The sequence below is a fragment of the Panthera onca genome, chromosome A3 (assembly GCF_046562875.1).
Source record: "Panthera onca isolate mPanOnc1 chromosome A3, mPanOnc1 haplotype 2, whole genome shotgun sequence".
Taxonomy (NCBI): Eukaryota; Metazoa; Chordata; class Mammalia; order Carnivora; family Felidae; genus Panthera; species Panthera onca.
The window spans coordinates 37,255,422-37,275,739 of NC_138341.1; the positions used below are offsets into that span (position 1 = coordinate 37,255,422).

The following is a 20,318-nucleotide window of genomic DNA, read 5'->3' on the forward strand; positions in this document are numbered from 1 at the left end:
TTCTACTGATACCTTCTGTCTGGGAAGGGATGGAGTGCCTTATTACTTCCCAACTGTCCCCCACCTTACCCGCACTGACAGTAGGGGGAGGGGAGGGATGGCCTCACTGGGCAGCAGTGAAAGCCCTGACTCTCTATTAGGCCTTCTCTGAAACTATCCCAGTGAGGACCGGGAGGCATGCCTCATTACTGGCAGGTGGGAGTAGAAGTCCAGGCTCCCCACAAGCCAGTGAGGATGAAAGACCCAGCTTTCTACTTGGCCCTTTCTGATACCACCCAGTGGAATAGTTGTGGCACCGCCTTTCAACCTGATAAGGGTGCAAGTCCTGGCTCCTCATTTGACCTGTGCTGGCATGAGTGGAGATGGGACCATAGTTTTTTCTGGGTGGTTTGCCTGAAGGAGAGCAGTTTGTGGTCTGTCTTCTGTCTTGATGGGCTGCCCCTTTCCTGGTCTTTTGACTCTGGAGAACTGGCTTTTGTTTTTGATTTTGTGTTTTTGTTTGTGTGTTTTGTTGGTGGTGGTGGTCTTTGCCTGTGACCATTTCCAACTTGAGACACGTGGAGCCGAAGGAAAACCCAGGGAAATCGTCATCACAGTGTTCTAGCACCCTGAAGTCCTTAGTCAGTCTGCCTTCTCTCCACTTTTCAGGGTTGTTGGTAGTGGCTTTGTTTGTTTAATGTTTGTTTCCATTGTTTTTATGTGTACTTAGTGGGAAGAGTAAGGAAAAGTATATCTGTTTTTGGACAGAATTCTGTGCCCTCTGTCATTTGGGAAAGAGATTAACAAACTATTCTTGTTAGCTGTTTGCTGTTCCAGAAATAGTCACATTTTATTTATTCTTTTTTTTTAAGTTTATTTACTTATTTCGAGAGCGAGATAGTGCAAGTGGGGGTGGGTGAGGGAGGGCAGAGAGAGGGGGAGGCAGAGAATCGCAAGCAGGCTCCACACTGTCAGCACGGAGCCCGATGTGGGGCTCAAACTCACGAAACGGTGAGATCATAGGCTGAGCCGAAACCAAGAGTCGGATGCTTAAATGACTGAGCCACCCAGCCGCTCCTAGAAATAGTCACATTTTTAAAGGAAATAATTGTTTCTTTAAAATAATGCCTTTTCATTAATAGGCATTCAGGTATTGGTGGGCCGGAGCATAGTGTCAGGGGTGGCATGATGGAGGAATTAAACTTGGAGACTGAGAGTCTCTCCTATATGTTGTGAAAGCCACATCTGGTCCTTGGGGAGAATCAGCCCCAAACCCCCAGGGGACAACTGCTTCACCACTCTGGCCAGAAAGCGTTCCTTCAGCCTTTCCGTGATACTTGGTGTCCTGCCAAAGGGGGAAGAGAAGGAAAACCCTTAGTTAAGTAAACATATATTCATATTTCACTGCAGGAGGCTGCATGGTCTAAGTCAGCATAACTGGTCCCATATGTTCAGCACTGATGGTCCAGACATGACTAGTTGCACCTTCAAAACAAGACGGATCAGATGTTTCATGTTATGAAAATCTTAACTGCCATTCATTGCATGTCTGTGCATGCCAGGCATTGCACAGAGCTTTACGTGTAGTGTTCTGCTATTATCTCTGACAGAAGGAGGTGTTATGTGTCTTGCTTTCCAGATGAGGAGACTGACTCTCACATGGACAAGTGACTTGCACAGGTCATTTGGCCTCTGCGCGGGGCTAAATCTTGCTTCTTTGACTTCAGCGTTCTTTTTTTTTTTTTTGAGAGAGAGAGAGAAAGAAAGACAGAACATGGGAGGGGAGGGGTGGGGGGGGGACAGAGGATCCAAAGCTGACAGCAGAGAGCCCAATTCAGGGCTTGAACCCATGAACCTGAGCGGAAGTCAGACGCTTAACACACTGAGCCACCCGGGGCCCCCCAGGGTAAAGGGTTTACATTTTTCTCTTATTAAGTATTGTTGTTCCTCTTTATCAATTGAGAAACCTTCATGTTTACATAAAGTGACACAAAACTAAGTAGCAAGGTTCTGTTTGTTCTTGGTTTGGCCTCAGCCGGCCATGGGGGTGGGGAAGGAGCCCTTAAACTAGATGACAGGGAAGCTGCCGAGGGACATGATTCAAATAGCAGCCAGAAGGACGGGGGTGAGGCTGGGGCGGTGGGGGTCCAGGTATGGCCCTTTCTCTTAGAGGCGGACACAGGGCGCTGCAGGGGAAGGGACGGGGTGTGGCCTCCAAAAGCCTTTTTGTAAACTGCAAACGCACTCCTGAAGGAGGCCTTTCTCCCAACTACAAGGGGGCTGCTTGATAGCAAAGCCCACACGCAGCAGACAGCCAGGCCAGAATGGAGGCCTTAGCTCTCGGGCAAAGGGCATCCTCCCCTCTGTCTGTTGCTGCCCCCCTGGGCCACGTAGGTGGCAGGTGAGAAGCAAAGAACCCCCAGGAGTTCAGGAATAAGCCCTCACTCTTGTACCCGCCTCTGGGCTTCCTGATTGTGAGGCTGACCTTCAGAGAGCTTGCTTGATGCCTCTGTCCGTTTTGTTGTTTGAGGAAGAGTAGAAAGAGCGGAGTAGTGGGTCCCACCGGCTGGCACTTCAGTCCTGCCCTTATTCCAACGCTCAAGCCAAGGTGCTTCCCTTGTCGCTTTCCAGGCACCCAGGGTTGTAAGGCAGATTGATGGCACCTGACACCCAAGGCAGGGCTGGATAGGCTCGCCCACCCGCACTCTTCCTCCTGCAGGGCTGCTGCCGGCCCAGTCTTCTTCCCGTGGTTTGGAGGGCGTCCAGGGCCTGGGGGCCTGCTCTGCTACCATTCCACCTGCTGCCCCTGGACCTCAGAAATCCTACTTTAGGGCGGCTCAGGCAGTTAGGCATCCGACTCTTGGCTTCAGCTCAGGTCACCATCTCACAGTTTGTGAGTTTGCGCCCCACGTTGGGTTCTGTGCTGACAGTATGGAGCCTGCTTGGGATTCTCTCTCTCTCTGCCCCTCTCCTGCTTGTGCTCTCTCTCTCTCTCTCTCTCAAAATAAATAAGTAAACTTAAAAAAAAAATCCTACTTGGGGCTCCTGGGTAGCTCAGTCAGTTAAGCATCTGACTCTTGGTTTCAGCTCAGGTCATGATCTCACGGTTCGTGAGTTCAAGCCCCACATCGGGCTCCGCTCTGACAGCATGGAGCCTGCCTGGGATTCTGTCTCTCTCTCCCTCTCTCTCTCTGCCCCTCCTCTGCTCTGTCTCTCAAAATAAATAAACTTAAAAAAATTAAAAGAAAAAAAATCCGACTTCAGGGGTGCCTGGGTGGCTCAGTCTGTTGGGCGTCCGACTTCAGCTCAGGTCGTGATCTCACCGTCCGTAGGTTCAAGCCCCACATCGGGCTCTGTGCTGACAGCTCGGAGCCTGGAGCCTGCTTCGGATTCTGTGTCTCCCTCTCTCTCTGCCCCTCCCCTGCTCAAGCTCTGTCTCTGTCTCTCTCAAAAATAAGTAAACATTAAAACAAAAACATTAAAACATTAAAAAAAATCCTACTTCAGGTGGCCAACAGGCCCAGTTCAGATGCAATGCAATGACAACAGCATCAGCCAAAATCTGTAGAATGTGCTGACAGACCCTATACATCCGATCATGTCCTACCACTGAGGCACTCTTATCCTTGCAGGGGACCAGAGAGGCTAAAGAGTGTTTCTGAGGTCATGTCTCAGGCACCAAGGCACTTTGCTGGGCACCACTGAACAATACTGACCACCAGCCCACCTGCCATCATGCACACTCAGCAAGCACTGAGCCATTAGTCATGGATTTAAAGGTGGGGGGCGCCTGGGTGGCGCAGTCGGTTAAGCGTCCGACTTCAGCCAGGTCACGATCTCGCGGTCCGTGAGTTCGAGCCCCGCGTCAGGCTCTGGGCTGATGGCTCAGAGCCTGGAGCCTGTTTCTGATTCTGTGTCTCCCTCTCTCTGACCCTCCCCCGTTCATGCTCTGTCTCTCTCTGTCCCAAAAATAAATAAAAAACGTTGAAAAAAAAAAAAAAAAATAAAAAAAAAAAAAAAAAATAAAATAAAGGTGGGATGTGCTAGTTGGTCGCACAGAAAGTGGCCTATTTACTAATATCCCCTCAGTGACCAATTCTGAGTCTAACAGACTAAGGTCCCTAAATGGCTGGCTCACTGCGGCTATGTGTGCTTGGTGGAAGAGGGGCTGTTTCAGAGGCATGCCAGTGTCCCCCCTCAGTCACAACCCCAGCCCCAGCAGTGTCCCTGCCTGGACCACGTCTCTTCCCAGCTCACCCTTCAGAACTCGGCCCACATCATCACACCCATTTTTTCCGTGAATGTTCACTGCAGAGTAAATCCATGTTTCTCATCCTGCTGGGTTCAAAGGATGTCACCTCCAGCTTTCGAGAAAGCTACAAATTTGTTCAGAAAAACAAGGCAAACCTGCGGGAAACAATGGACAGTATATTGAACCAATTTATTTGTGGGATGAATAAGCATTTGCTAATTGTGTCCCATAAGCCTATCCCTGTGCTTGGCACTGGAGGCCGATGACGGAGGCACAATCCCTGTCTGTGCGAAGCTGACGTTGGAATCTGGGCAAGGGCCGAGTAGTGATTGGGAATGGGCAGGGATGCTCCATCATGCAGCTCCCAGGCTGGGGGCTGGGCGGGAGATGGCAGCTTCTGGAACAGTGAGACAGCTGCTGTTCGACCTGGGTGTGAGGCCGTTTATCCAAGGCTGCTTAGTAGCAGTTACTTATGTAAGGCTCAACCTCCCACTTGAGTAGCTTATCCAGTCCACAGATGGAAACAACCTTGAAAGAAGGAAGAGAGGGGTGGGGAGGGTGAAGTTTCTTGTGACTTCCACCCAAATTATAGCCAGAGGCAGCCCACTTTTCCATGTATGCTATGTAGAGAGTACAAAATTCTCATTCAGTCTCTGTGGGCTGTTTTTGGTTTTGTTTTTAATGTTTATTTATTTTTGAGAGAGAGAGAGAGAGAGCATGAGCGGGCGAGGGGCAGAGAGATAGGGAAACACAGAATCTGAAGCAGGCTCCAGGTTCTGAGCTGTCAGCACAGAGCCCGATGCAGGGCTCGAACTTGTGAACCGCGAGATCATGTCCTGAGCAGAAGTCAGACACTCAACCGACCGAGCCACCCAGGCTCCCCCGGTCTATGTGGGCTTTTAATACATCTCTCACCTTGACTAAACATTGTCTCAAATGTTTATCCATCTAACACCAAGGCCACCACACTCCCTTTTGCCATCGTAAAGATGAGTTAATGGGAGCATGTTAGTGAGAACTAAAAGGTTTGCTGTATAAGCAGGCCTTGTTCGTCCGATCTCCTCCTCCCGCCATAACTCTCCCAAGATAATCGTAAAGCGTTCCACTTCTGGAGGCACCTGGGTGGCTCAGTCCATTCAGCGTCCAACTCTTGATTTTGGTTCAGGTCATGATCTCACAATTAGTGAGATTGAGCCCAGCGTCTAAATAAATAAATTAATTCATTTTAAAAAATCATTAATTTTTTTTTTAAGTTATGAAAAAAATATAATTTCTGATCGGTCATTGCCCTGACCCCTGGGTCCAAAACCTTGGATTGGTTTTTATTTTGCCCTTTTCCACATTATCCGAAATCGCTCAGGGCTCCCTGTGTGCACTGCAGAGCTCTAGAACAGCATTTACACAGACTGCTCGATGAACGGCACCCCCTCCGGCCCCCAGCAAAGTTGTGCAGCGGAAGCCTCACCAGCACCATCATCCACGAGGAGTTGGGCAGCTCCCTGTATCAACCCTTGTAAATCAGCCCCTCTCAAGTATTGGGCTGTGTGCGGCAGGTGTTTACTGATTAAGAGTAAGCTGGGAAAATAATAAAAAAGTAATAGCTAACAGTTATTGGAGAGCTGACGATGAGCCAGAGATAGTGATACCTCCTTTGTTGCTGACAGCAATACCCTGTGGGGCACCATGGTTACCATCCCCCTTCCCCCTGTGAGAAAACTGAACCGGAAGCAGCCTCCCGGCCTGCCAACAACAACCAGTATAATGACCACTCCTGAGAACTCTCCTGTGTTCTGAGGTTATATCCTTCCTAAATACTTGGTGTTAGACCGACCTTTCTGTTGTGGGATGATGGCCATAGTGGGAACACTGTTGGGGTCAACCTTTCTTCTCTCTCCAGCATCCTTCCTGCTCCCAGCCACTCTGGTAGTTAGGTCTTTGCCATCTTCCTGGTGCGTTCCCTTCTTCCTGGCCTCCTCCTTCCTGCTCCTCGGGCTCCCACTCAGCCAGATGTCAGTGCCGGAGTCGAGTACGGCTCCGATCTCCCTCCCCTGCTCAGAAACTTTCCAGGAATCACTGCTGCCTCGGCCAGGATCCGGGACTCTCCACGGTCAGCTCTATCCACTTGCTCTGGCTCTTTGATGTTAGCACAGGAGCACCACCCTACAGCTGCACTCATGTTCCCAAACTATTAGGGCCTCTTCTTTCTCTGCAATTTCCCACCGCCCCAGCCCCTAGAAACCCTGTCCCCCCTCCCACATCCCTTCTCTAATTCATGCCTTTACTTTTATTCATTCAACACGCCTATTTTGAGCGTCTTCTATGACCTGGCTAGAGTGTGGGTGCTAGCCCTCTTGGGGCTCCCAGTCCAGCAGGAGAGAAAGAACCGAATGAGGAATCCCAGGAGACGTTACGAGGGGGAGAGCCCCAGCACCCCAAGTAGGAGGGCTAAGTAGTCGAGGGTGGGGAGGGACCAGGGAAAGCCCCGCTGACATTTGTCAGGACAGCTCTTTTGCCCCACTTCCCCATATCCCTTCTTCCTTTTAACTCCTGGGACCCTCTGCTGCTCCCCGTCTGGGGCAAGTGCCTCTCTGTATCCCATTACATTATCACAACAAATCTTAGACCCGGTAGGTGCGAGGTAAATGCTTACTGGCAGTTGAATCATTCTGCCAACTCCTGGCAGTTCAGCTCGTGGAGCTTAGCTATCTTTTAAACCAGCCATAGTGATTATAGGGTGGGTTTGCCCCTCCGACCTCTGAGTGGGTGGCCCTGTCTCTAGTTTGCTCACTTAGCAGCTTGGCTCCGAGAAAACTGAAGGCTAGACCCCAGCTGTAACCAGAGGTTATCTTGCAGGCTTGGGATTAAAAACAGGTTCCCATTTTATGTTCTCTGGGCTTCTGTAAACATGTGAATTTTCCACTACCAACTTGGGTTACCCTTATAATTTGACATTTTAAGTGTCTTTAAGTAAATTAAACAAACCAAGGAATTATTTGCTTCTCCCACTCCACTTTTTTTTTTTGCCTTTAAAGAAAAACACGGTTATTTGGACAAACCCCCTGCCTTCCCAGTCTCATGGATGTCCGTGAATAAGGACTCTCGATAAATTTGCTGATCTGAGAGGCAAAGGTGAATTATAAGTGCTTCAACGCCTCAAGAAAAAGAGTGTTCTTGCACAGGGTCTGCAGGCATAAGATAAATAGCCAGAGCATTCATAACTGCAGAAAGTATCCCCAAATTCAGAGGAAGATGATGGAGCTGGATGGCGCCCAGGCAGAGCCTTGCCGTTTCCTGCTAAGAGCACAGGCCCACACTTGTGCCTAAGATTTGCCTGGCGTGGCGGCGACAGGAGAGGCAGGGGCCTCTCTCTGCAGAGTCACCCTGACCTCCACTCCCTGGAATAAATGAATGTTTCTATCACAGCACACTCATCTGTCTGGATGGCCGGGCTCAAGGCCAGCCTGCGGCTGACCCACATAGCCTCCCCCAAAGCATGTGGAGGGCCCCTGCTCTCCCACAGCCACTGAGACCTCAGGCTGAGGACAAGCAGTGAGCTTTCCCTGACTTCTCTCTCTCTCTCTCTCTCTCTCTCTCTCCTTTTAAGTTTTTTTCTTTATTTTGAGAGAGAGAGAGAGTGGGGAGGCGCAGAGCGAGAGGGAGAGAGAGCATCCCAAGCAGGCTCTTTGCTGTCACCGCAAAGCCTGACTTCGGGCTAGATGACGAACCTTGAGATCATGACCTGATCTGAAATCAACAGTTGGACGTTTGACCAACTGAGCCACCCAGGCACCCCTTCCCTGGTTTCTGATAGTGAAATCTCTTTTTCTCCAACCTGGCATTCACCCTGGAGGCAGTTCCCAAATGCAGCAACCACGAGAGCCGACCTGGCATGAAAGAATCACATAGAGAAGACTCCCTAACAGAAGCCGTGACCTTCAGTTGAGGGAGATGTGCAGTCCAGAGCGACCTGGCGGGCAGAAAGCCAGAGGAACAAATTCTCAGATCCTTCCTTCTGCTCCCAGATTTCCTGATTGTATCTCCATTGGCCAAATAAGTGCTTAGTTGACTGTTTATGCTAAAAATTATTTCTTGTTTATCTGAAATTCAATTTCAACTGGGTGTCCTGCATTCTTACTTGCTAAATCTGTCACAACCATAAGCAGAAACCATCCTACTCTCCCTGCACATACACACCCAGGAGCCCAGGAGGGTGCAACATCCTGAGTGTGGCAGAGGGACAGCTCTGGAGTGGGGATGGGCACCTCTGTGTACCCCCAGTCACTTTCCCACACAATGTCTCTTCCATTCTCTGCCTATCTCAACTGTGGCCAACGTGTTTGAATACGTAACAACCAGCATAGGATGTATGCTCCAAAAGTGCTATTAAAAAAGCCAGAAGTACAACTATTGTGGGCCAATATTTCTAGAAATACTTGTGGGCCAGATGAAATCAACATTGCCAGGTTCATTCCAGCAGGCAAGCATTTTAATGGAAGCTCTAAGTCATTCTGTTGTTGATGACATAAGTGGCATTGATTTTTTATCCCCCCCATACCTAGAGATGGGTCATGTTGAGGCACCAGAATTGTAAACTCATATCTTTGTGACCGGTAGCAGCCTTTACAAGACCATTGGTCAAATTTGTGGCATAGTCTGTGATTGAGAACACAGTGAGAAAAGTGATCTCAGTTGCCATCACCTTCCTGCCATGCTGTTGAGTTGGATATGAAGGACTTTGAATGAGTCACAATTTTCACAAATGGGGGAAGGTGGTCAAAGGATATGAATTTCCAGTTATAAAATGAGTAAGTCCTCGCAATGTCATGTACGGTAAGGTGACTACAGTTAATAATACTGTGTTGTACATTTAAAAGCTGCTAAGAGAGTAGATCTTTAAAGTTCTCAATACAAGAGGAGCGCCTGGGTGGCTCAGTTGGTTAAGCATCTGACTCTTGATTTCAGCTCAGGTCATGATCTCACAGTCATAAGATCAAGCCCCACATTGGGCTCCATGCTGGGCATGGAGCCTGCTTGGGATTCTCTCTCTCTCTCTCTCTCTCTCTCTCTCTCTTTTTGCCATTGCCCCACTCACTCACAGGTGCACACTCTCTCCCTCTCTCTCAAGAAAACAAATAAAAATTAAAAAAAATAATAATAAAAAGTAAAGTTCTCATCACAAGAAATAAATTTTGTAACTGGTAGTCAACTAGTTAATTAGATGCCACATATACAAATATCAAATCATGTTGTACACCTGAAACTTAATATAAGTCAATTGCATCTCAATAAAAAAGAAAAGAAAAGAAAAAAATGGGTGGGAAGAGTTCTATTTCTTAAACATTCTTTAGGAGGTATGTGAACAAATGAATGAATTTGTGAATGAGAATATATGTCCAGATGTGTGTGTTAAATACATTTTGCTCGTGTTTTCTGAGGACCCTGAGGATACCCCCTGTCTGTCATCAGAGGCTTAGAGATTGGGAACCTACTTGGAAAATTCCTTTATTTAAAAGGCTAAAGATCAGGTGTTCTGTTTTGCAGCTTTTGCAGAGGTGAAGAAAGAAACCAAGCCTGACCTGCCATACCCAGGAAGCCTGCAAACTGACCACATGCCATTTTCCCTTCCTCACACCAGTGGGTACCAGCCTGCCTTGATGTTTTCACCAACCCAGCCCGGACGACGGCATACGGGCAATGCAGTCCATCCTGGAGTGACCTCTGCTGGGTCAAAGCTCCCGCCTCTTGCATTTAATCATACGATTGGCCACATAATACTTTCTGAACATAAAGATGTCAAATTTAATTGCTCGATCAATATACCTAATATGTACCAGGACATCGCAGTTATTTCTTGGTGGAAAGATGGGAAGGAGTTGCTGGGGGCACATCATGCAATTACTCAGTTTTATCCAGATGACGAAGTTACAGCAATAATCGCTTCCTTCAGGTACGTGTTCTCTCTTCCTTTCTCTTGTTAAATGTTGTTATGTTATTGCTGATTCAAAAGCAAAAACCTCATAAGTTAAAAAGCTTTTTTTTAGTTTCTGGGTTAGCAACTCACTGATCCACTTACAGTGTAGATTAATAGCTGCCGGTCTGTATTGTTGATTTCTTTTACATTGATCTTGGCCTCACTGGAACTGCTGGTTATCAGAGGCTCTGGGTTCTGGGGAACCACTTCCCACCTGACCTACAAGTCATGTCACGCTCTGCTTGACTCAAGAGCTCTCCCAGTGAGTGGGAACGACGTTTCTTACCCAGTATGTGGAGGCGTCTAAATCGCACCGTGGGGGTGGAGGTTTTAAAACAAACAGGCTTCCCACCGCTTTCCTTTGCCTTATCCTCACTTTCCCCCCTCCCCTACACCCCCTGCTCCTGCAGATCATGGTACTGTGGTAGTCCTCGTGTCACCGTGTCACCATCTCATTGTTCCACTTTGTTTTGACAGGGGCCAGCCGAATGCATTGGGGGTGGGGGAGGGGGGGTGACAGAGCCAAGTCAGCAGGTATCTGGAATAACCCATTGTCCCTAGGACTGAGTCATTGTATTTCAGAGTACTGCTGACAGTGAGACAGCTGCTTCTCTTCTCCCCATCCCTTTTTTCTTCTCTACTCGCTCCTCTTCAGCCAGGAGGGGTTTGAGTGTTTTGTTTTGTTTGGTCTTGTTTATTTGTCCTTGCATGTGCAGTTCTAGAATTCGGTGGACCTGTGGTCATTAAAAGCTCAAAATGAGGTCAGGGCCGTGCAGAGTTGGCGCCAATGCCTTTTCCCTAGGATTCCTGCGCTCTGAGCGAGGGGAGCCCTCTTTGATCTGGTGTGTTTTCACTTTCCCTGGCCTGATGCTTGGGGCAGTCCCGGACGGTCCCGTCTTTTGGTGAATCATTTGATGTTTCCTTTTCAGAAAACTGCCTCAGAGATACCACAGTACTGACAGCTCCCGTTAGAATTTAGTGTGTCAACATTTCCAGAAGATGCACCTTGGGGGTTTGTTTTTTTTGTTTTTAGGTTTTTTTTTTTTTTGCATAGTTTTTCCAAGTTATAGGCTTGGTTAGCATCAAAGCAAAGAACACAACTGTCACGTTTTCCGTTGGTTGATTTAAATTTGGGCTGGAACTGTCAGGCTGCCACCCTCAGCCGGTGGCTGAGACCACTCAGGAGATTTGATTACATTTTTTTTTCTGCATCAACTACAAGACACAGATGTTTTACCATGATAGAGACACAGCTTCTAATGACCCATTTAATAATGAATAAGGAGCAGTTTAATGGCTTAAAGGAACGAAGAGCCGGGACATTGGTCCCATCAGGTATCATTAGGAGGAAAACACTGCCCTGCTGTCTCTGGGCTGGGAGTCCTGAATGGGGGTCCTGCCACTGGACAGCTGTGAGACCGTGGGTGAGTTGCCTTCTTGCCAAAGAGATAGGTTTGTATCACGTGACCAGCAGCTTCAAGTATGTTCTAAAGGGCCATGGGATGTTTAAAGGACTTAAATTGGAGAGTTTTAATTAAAAAAAAATTTTTAATGTGACACTCAGAATTTTTTTTTATTTGAGAGAAAGAGGCAGTGAACAGGGGAGAGGGGCAGAGGGAGAGAGAGAGAATTTTAAGCAAAATGCTCAGTGTGGAGCCCGACTCAGGGCTCAATCCCGTGACCCTGCGATTATGATCTGAGCTGAAATTAAGAGTTGGATGCTCAATTGACTGAGCCACCCAGCTGCCCCAAATTGGAGAGCTTTTAAACTTAGAACAGACAGTGTCTTATCTTGGACTTGTGTCTTTAGAGTTCAGAAGGTGACCTGGGTCATATTTTCAGAACTTGAGAACAAAAATTTATACTTTTGCATGTACTCAGGTCCAGTCTCATAAACTCATTCTGAAGGGGAAAAAAAAATCTTATTTGACCTCCAAACTAAGCCATACAGCAAATTTAGTGATCAGAATTCTCATAAACCGTGGACACTCAGCTGAATTGAGTAGCTTTGGGGATAGTACTGAGTCCACCATTACAATATTCTTCAAGTATATTAATGTTCAGGTGACACAGGAGCCATATGAAGGAAATTGTAGTGACTGAATCAAGACTGTAAATATCCGTGTAATTTCTCGGCAAGAGAGAAGGATGTTGGAGACCCTAAATATGGTATCTTCTAGATGATGACTTTGAGGTCCCTCTGAGTAGGGTGACTTGCCCGGGGTCACTGGAGAGTAAGCTGTCACCCTTAAACGGGGGGCCTGGTTTGCACACTTGCAATGTCGTCTCTTCTCCCATCTCATGGGCCCTGAAAGAAATCCACTCTGGTTGCCAGGAACAGTGAAGAGTTAAAAACTAGTTCTAGGCCTTCAACACATGGAATTCATTAGCTTGTAATTTTCTTGGAGTTGCCCTTAAGAATACCTGTATGGGCCACATGTATTTAAGGGAATGTACAAAATACATATGTGTATATTGGCAGGGGTCAGAGGAATATGGGGAGAAACACGAGGTGTTTGGAGTTAGGACATAAGCCAGTTTTGTATAAGGTGTTATTATAAGAAAGGGTAATGAATTTCAAAAATGGATGGGGTCTCCAGAGAGAGGCCCCCACAATTCATACCAGCATGCGTCCTTTTTTTTTTTTTTAATTTTTTTTTTTTTTAACGTTTATTCATTTTTGAGACAGAGAGAGACAGAGCATGAACAGGGGAGGAGCAGAGAGAGAGGGAGACACAGAATCTGAAACAGGCTCCAGGCTCTGAACTGTCAGCACAGAGCCCGACGCGGGGCTCGAACTCACGGACCACGAGATCATGACCTGAGCCGAAGTCAGACGCTTAACCGACCAAGCCATCCAGGCACCCCAGCATGCGTCCTTTAAATATGAAGCAGTTGTGAGTTGCTAGAGACTGACCAGGATTGTGGATGTGATTTAACTTTCTGAGTTTTTGTTGGTTCCACATTTCCTCTTTCATATCGGGCAGACCCCACACTTGAACCCCCAAATGCCCCATTCTAAAAATAAGGGTCAGTCAGCTATCTGGTCTTTGACCCTACAAGTAGGTTAGGAGATGTGCATACTTGTAGATTTGACCTTGAAGTATCGATTTAGGGGAGAGGACCCGGCATCAGGACTGAGGGGGCACTTCTTCCACTCAGGACCCAACCCATCTTTCGGTCAAACCTCAGTTTATTGAAACCAGGGATGGGGGTGGATGTGGAAATGATAAAAGAAGAAGTTCATGTGCATTTAAGTACAAGCCCCACCCTACTTGGGAAAGGTTAAAGCAGATTTAACATCATGAGTAAGAGCGTTCCTAAAAGGTTTTAGAAACTGCTTGGTCTTAGTTCCTCTATGCGTATATTTTAAATTTATATTAAGGGCACCTGGGTGGCTCAGTTAAGCGTCCAACTCTTGATTTCGGCTCAGGTCGTGATTTCACGGTTCATGAGTTCAAGCCCCACATCAGGCTCTGAGCTGAACTTGGAGCCTACTTGGGATTCTCTGTCTCCCTCTCTCTGTGCCCCTCCCCTGAGCCCTCTCTCTCTCTCTCTCTCTCTCTCTCTGTCTCAAAATAGATAAATTAACTTAAAAAATAGTTATTTTAATAATAATATATGTATTTTGTTAAATACTTAGAAACTACCAAACATGTACAGAGAAAGAAACCATGGCCCACAACCCTGAGAAAACTTTTCCAAGCACATATGAAATTAATATTCCTGAAATGAAATTAGCATTTTATGACACAGATGATTATATATCTCGTTCCCCCCATGTAACATCCTATTATGAATGTTCTCCTGTCTTATTAAACGCCTTCAAAATACTGACTGCTCTATGCCACTGTAACCTACTGTTGTAAAGCAGAAGCAAATACAGAAGGATGTATGTGAAATTGTAAAGGGAAAACCTTAAAAATTGTTTTTGCATAATAATGAATAATGGGGCATATACAAGGGAAAAAATAACTGATCAGTTATTTTTTCCCTTGTATATGCCCCATTATTCATTATTATGCAAAAACAATTCTTTGCTAATAATTCACATGTTTTCTTCTTTCACTTGGACGTCTATTGTAGGTGTAGGGAACACTCTGTGTCCGCCAGCAGGTTGGGGTATTCCTAATTGATGGCTTGGTGATTAACACTGAAAATTGCACCCCCGCCCTCCCCGGACCCCATATTCCTGACCTAGTCCTGGATGGTGCACACCTCAGGCTCTATCTATCCAGGGCTTGTAGCAATTCTCCTTTGTGGGGCTTAAGCCACCAGGCTTAAGCCAAGCCACCTCGGCTCTCCGACTGGTATCTTGCCTCATTTGCATTTGATATCAGCTTGAAACTGTAGCTCATCCATTTGTGCAGATCCCAGGATGCTGTGTAGCCGGGACCTTTCCCTGGAGTCTCTAAAGGAGGGGGTACTTTTTGGGATACAGTTAGCTCTAAAGTCGAGCATAAGGTATAAGGAGCTCTCTGGCTTGGGTAGAAACACTCCCGGGTCAGGTAAAGCATTCCAGGGAGGCACCAGCCATCAGGCCAGAAGACTGGGGGGACCAAACTCTCAAGCAGAAACAAAAGCCAGTGTTCCTGTAGGCCAGCCGGCCCTGCACATTCAGTTATTGGGGTAATTTGTGGCAAAGGAAAAGTATTTTGACATGTTTTTTGTGTAGTCTAGGGATTCCCCACTGGGAATTCAATTCTAGCTTAGTTCTCTGTAGCTAGAGCTGGAAGGATTTTATAGTTTTCTAAAACTTGTATTTCTCTACAACTGTTTTTTCATTTTTAATATTTTTATCATGGTGAAATATACATAGGATAAAATGTACCATTTTAACCCTTTCCGAGTATACAATTCAGTGGCATTTAAGTACATTCACTTTGGTGTGGCACCCATCACCACCATCCATCTTCAGAACTTTCTCAGCCCCCCAGAGGGAAGCTCCATGCCCATTAAACACTAACCCCTCATTCCCTTTTCCCCCAGTCCTTGGTGACCTCTATTCTTTCTTTCCCCGTGACTTTGACTACTCTACATACCTCATGTAAGTGGAACTGTACCCCCTTTGTTCTTTTTTGTATTTCTTCTTTTTTTTTTTTTAATTTTTTTTTAACGTTTATTTATTTTTGAGACAGAGAGAGACAGAGCATGAGCAGGGGAGGGTCAGAGAGAGAGGGAGACACAGAATCTGAAACAGGCTCCAGGCTCTGAGCTGTCAGCACAGAGCCCGACGCGGGGCTCGAACTCACGGACCATGAGATCATGACCTGAGCCGAAGTCGGCCGCTCAACCAACTGAGCCACCCAGGCGCCCCTTGTATTTCTTTTAAGAAGCCTCTAGAATGTAGCTGCTACTTCAGAGCCATGTCTGAGCAGGCCAGTCTACATGTGATAGGTCTGAGAAACAAGGAGGCTCTGTGTCCTTACAGGACGTACTGCGACTCACCCAGCTGAGGCCACCCTGGTGTGATGGGCTTTTGCAGATGCAAAGAGCCCTGGGGCTCTGTCCAGGTGGTTCCTGTCTAGACGCGGTGGCTGAGTCTGTATGGTGGCTTTAGTTTTCCCCGGTTCAGATGTTTGTATTTGACCAGAATCTGACACAATTTTTATACCTTTTTTAAAGCAGTGCATACACGTGGCAAAATACTCCAACTGTTCAAAAATCCTCTCTTCTGCTCCAGCCTCCAGCCCTTCCCCAACGAGGAGCTGTGCTTATCCACTTCTTGGGTATCTTTTGTAGGTATTCAATCCTTATGACTCGTGTGTGTGTGTGTGTGTGTGTGTGTGTGTGTGTGCGCGCGCGCGCGCGCGCGCCTAGCCTGGAGTTCATCTAATAGAACGTTACAACTCTGGTTAAATCGGTACCCAGGACTTCACGTTTTTTGTGGCTATGTAAATGCTGTTTTCAGCTGAGTCATACAGTAGGCTGTGGTTACATCTTACTTCTTTACAGCTCTTTGATTGTCCTCAGTTTAATAGTTTCCTTGCTTGTTAGTTTGCTCAATTTTCTAAGTGTCACTCTCATTTGTCCCTAAACTCTACATACATCTCCTCTCAAAGTGATGCGATTACCAGGCCTGATCTTTTCCTAGGAGATGCCTGTCCTGTCCTTCTCCTGCTCCAGTCTGGGCAGGTTGCGCCCCAGGTCTGGGGTACAGCTCTGTCATCTTAACTCTTGTTTCTCCTATTTCATTCTGGAGCCCAGGTTCCGCACCGCCCCCAACCCCGCCTCTTGGCTTTTACTCCTTCGCTTTGGCACAGAGCCCATCCTCCACCAGCATGGACCTTGCATGTCTGAAAATGCTATTGTGTTTTCTATCCTCACATTGAGGTAGCTTGTCTGGATACAGAACTCAAAAAGAATAATTTCCTGTTGTCATTTGGAAGTCATTGATATATTTCCTTTTTGCCCCCAGATGTGTTCTTGAGAAGTGTGGTGGGGTTCTGATTCATTTGTGAATGACTCACTTTACTTCTCTCTGGAAGCTTCTGGACCTCCACTTTATCTTGGAGTTGTGACACCTCCTGATGAGAGATGGGTGGTCTTGGTGGGTCTTTTCTCTTCCACTGTGCTGCCCACCTACAGGCCTGGTTAAGAAAGACCTAGAATCCAGCCCTGGGGCATTTTCTTGAATTATGCTTTCCTTCCTGTGTTCTTTCTGGAACTCCTCTTACTCAGTTGTTGGAATGCCTAGATTGCTATTCTGAGCTCAGAGCCTTCACTGGGGAGCCTCTAGAGACTGCACCTGCTGTTTCCTTTAGGAAAGGGGAGAAGTTGGGGACAGCAACTCTTCTCCACGTCACCCCCCACCCTGCTCTCAGCATGGCAGCCTTTACTTGCATGTCTAGGAAGCAACATGTAGAATTATTTGTGGAAAATCTGGGTCTGGACTTGCTAATTAATGCAGGCACGTAACCCATCTCCCCAGGCGATTGCTGACCTCTTCCTGATACGAATGACTAAAGACAAAGTTTTGATCATGTTTCCTTTGAGCTCTCCTTTTCTCCTCCTCGTTGAATTTTCCTTCCTTGCTGGTTGGCTTAAGATGCTCCTAGACTTTTCATGCCCTTTGCGTCTGATTTCTGAAGTCCAAGCTGTGCTGCTAAACTATTACTTCCACCCGATAGTTTCTCAGTCGTCTGTCCCCCCCCCCCCCCCCCCCCCCCAACGCACACAGGGGTACTTTGCATCCTTGGGCTGCCTTCCTCGGCCTTGCCCTGCATCCCTCTGTGGCCCTCACTTGCATTCTGGCTCCTGACTACCTAAGTCATGTGACAAGGCTGCTGCAACACTGGGCTTCTGGACCCTGAGCCAGAGCCAGGTCTTCAGAGGCACAGCTGTCCTCAGCCTATCAGATCTTATCATCAGTCCAGCTCCTGGGCCTGGCCTCAAGACAATGACTCCTCTTCTAAAATGAACCTGTGAAATATGTGGAAAGGACCCCCTCTTTGGTAGCCATGACCTTGTTTTTTGGTTTGTTTTGTTTTATTTTTTTGTTTGTTGGTTTGTTTTTGAACTGCAAAGAAAACTAGACTGCTCAGCCATGCAGAATCTTCAAGAGCTCCTAGAAGCAGGTGCACCATTCAGCCCCTGGCTGATACTCATGCTGGTCCGGGCACCATTCTAGACACCTGCTTCTCTCCCTCTTTCTTCCTGCCACCATGACATCCAGGGAGATTTATTAGAGGAGGGTCAGCTAACCCCTTATTTGGAGATATTTGTCCTGTGAAGTCTCTTTCCATGTTCTCCCAGTGACCTCTAGACATTGTGACCTTCAGTCCTGCCCTAAAGCATGGAGAGATCTGGCCTTTCTTTGAAATCCCGAGTCCTCCCCAAGTCCAACTTCCGTTCATCAGGTGCAATTCCAAAATTATATCACTCCTGCACAGGAGTGAGGGGAAAGGGGAAGGCAAAGTATTCTGAGTCAGTGGGGCACTGCTCAGATTGGCACATCAGAAAGTGCAGTTGACAGACGATAGTCACATTATTGGGCCTTGGGAACAGTAAGGAGGTAATATTAACCCAAGCAGCTCTGGTTCTCCTCATTCTGATTGACACCATTCTTTTTTTTTTTTTTTTTTTTAATGTTTATTTATTTTTGAGACAGAGAGAGACAGAGCGCGAGCAAGGAGGGGCAGAGAGTGAGGGAGACACAGAATCGGAAGCAGGCTCCAGGCTCTGAGCTGTCAGCACAGAGCCCGATGTGGGGCTCGAACTCACGGACCGCGAGATCATTATCTGAACCGAAGTACCAACTGAGCCACCCAGGGGCCCCTGATTGACACCATTCTTGATGTGTATTTTACTTACTCTTTATCAGAAGCTAAAAGGGAACTGCAACATGGTATCACTGGGGAGAAGTTGTAATTTAAAATGTTCTATGTTTGTTCTGAAAACCGTGTGTTCAAAACCGTGTGTTCAACCTCAAGTCCAAGGGGCCTTGCCGTGGCAAATTGGCTCCTGATGCCGCTGTGCTGTTTGTATATCCTGGCGGCTGCCACCTGTGGGCCAAGATGGCGTCCCCTCTGACCTTGCCAGCTTCCTGGTCTCTTTTAAGCATTAAGCTTCAGGCCTTGATGGGTTGAGGGATGGGTCTTATTTTGCTTTGGGATAAATAAGTTGTATCAGGGAACAAGCTACTAGAAAGGAAGATGGACCCCTCCACAGTTTTCTTCTTTTACTTTCTTTCTCTAGCCACAGCCTTTGCTCTGTCTGATGAGCGCAGTAGAAGAAATCCGTGCCTTTGGGTCAATGAAGGTGTCCCCCCGCTTTGAGAGCATTTGAGGGCATTTCAAAGAGTTCCTTATGCCCTCACCCCTTCCCACACCCAGCTAAGGGCAGGTTTTGCCTAACTTCTTGTGTGTAAACATGTCTGAAGGGTGGAAAGCAGGATTCTGAAGCTCTTAGAGCTAAGGCCACCTGTTTATAGCAGATACTTTACAACATGTAGTGTTCAAACTATAGTATAAGGAAAACGAAAGAAAGGTGATCTATAATAAAATAATACGAATGTGAACATGTAGATGCCTGGCATGACCACTCCAGGAGAGATCATAGAATACACAGGGACTTGCACCATGGCACGCCCCTCACGCACATGGCAGCCGCAAATAGGGAGGTGCTGTCCGTGATCTGAGTCATGGCCAAGTTTCAAACAGGACAAAGGGATGTCAGCACCCATTTTCAGGTAATTGCAGTCCTGGGAATTAGGTGGATATTAAAACCAGACAAATTCTTTGTGTGTCTATAAATGGAATTGGGTTCTAGTCTCAGAAAGTCATTTGGGTTATGGAACAGTTGCCCCTAGCCCCTAAAAATCATGGTGCCTCCTAGTTATTGTGCCCACATAAAGCAGCCCTACAGGGGCGCCTGGGTGGCTCAGTTGGTTAAGTGTCCGACTTCGGCTCAGGTCATGATCTCGCGGTCCGTGGGTTCGAGCCCCACATCGGGCTCTGTGCTGACAGCTCAGAGCCTGGAGCCTGTTTCGGATTCTGTGTCTCCCTCTTTCTCTGACCCTCCCCTGTGCATGCTCTCTCTCTGTCTCAAAAATAAAAAATTAAAAAAAAAAACAATTAAAAAAAATTAAAAAAAAAAACAACCCTACAAATTTGCAGCAAAATGCCTTGATGGGGCAATACCCCAACATAGAGAACCGTGGTACAGAGCCTTCCATAGAAGGCAAGAGGAGGGACAGCATATGTGTTAGTCATGTTTCTTCAGAAAAAACAGAACCAAAGAAGGAACGAGAGAAAGTTATTTTAAGGAATTGGCTAATGTGATTGTGGGTGCTGGCAAATCTGAAACAGGCAGGGCATCAGCTGGAGTCCGAGGGAAGAGTTGATATTATAGTCTTGAGTCCGAAAGCAGTTTAGAGGCAGAATTCCCTCTTCCTTGGAGGACCTCAGTCTTTGCTCATAAGTATGGCTCTCAGCTGGCTGGATGAGGCCCACCCGTGTTGTGAAGGGTAATCTTTACTCAGAGTCTACTGATTTAAATGTTAACCACATATGGGCGCCTGGGTGGCTCAGTCAGTTGGGCGTCCGACTTCGGCTCAGGTCATGATCTCGCAGTTTGTGAGTTCGAGCTCCGCGTCGGGCTGTGTGCTGACAGCTC

General features: G+C 47.1%; 1 protein-coding gene across 2 annotated transcripts in view; it reads left to right on the forward strand.

The window, feature by feature from the left end:
- MERTK (MER proto-oncogene, tyrosine kinase) overlaps nucleotides 1–20,318 on the forward strand; it is a 127,822-nt gene that overhangs the window by 18,054 nt on the left and 89,450 nt on the right. For both annotated transcript variants that reach the window (XM_078444730.2, XM_078444729.2), the window contains exon 2: nucleotides 9,773–10,178. In XM_078444730.2, coding sequence (XP_078300856.2) covers nucleotides 9,773–10,178 — 406 coding nt within the window. The remainder of the gene's footprint in view (nucleotides 1–9,772; nucleotides 10,179–20,318) is intronic.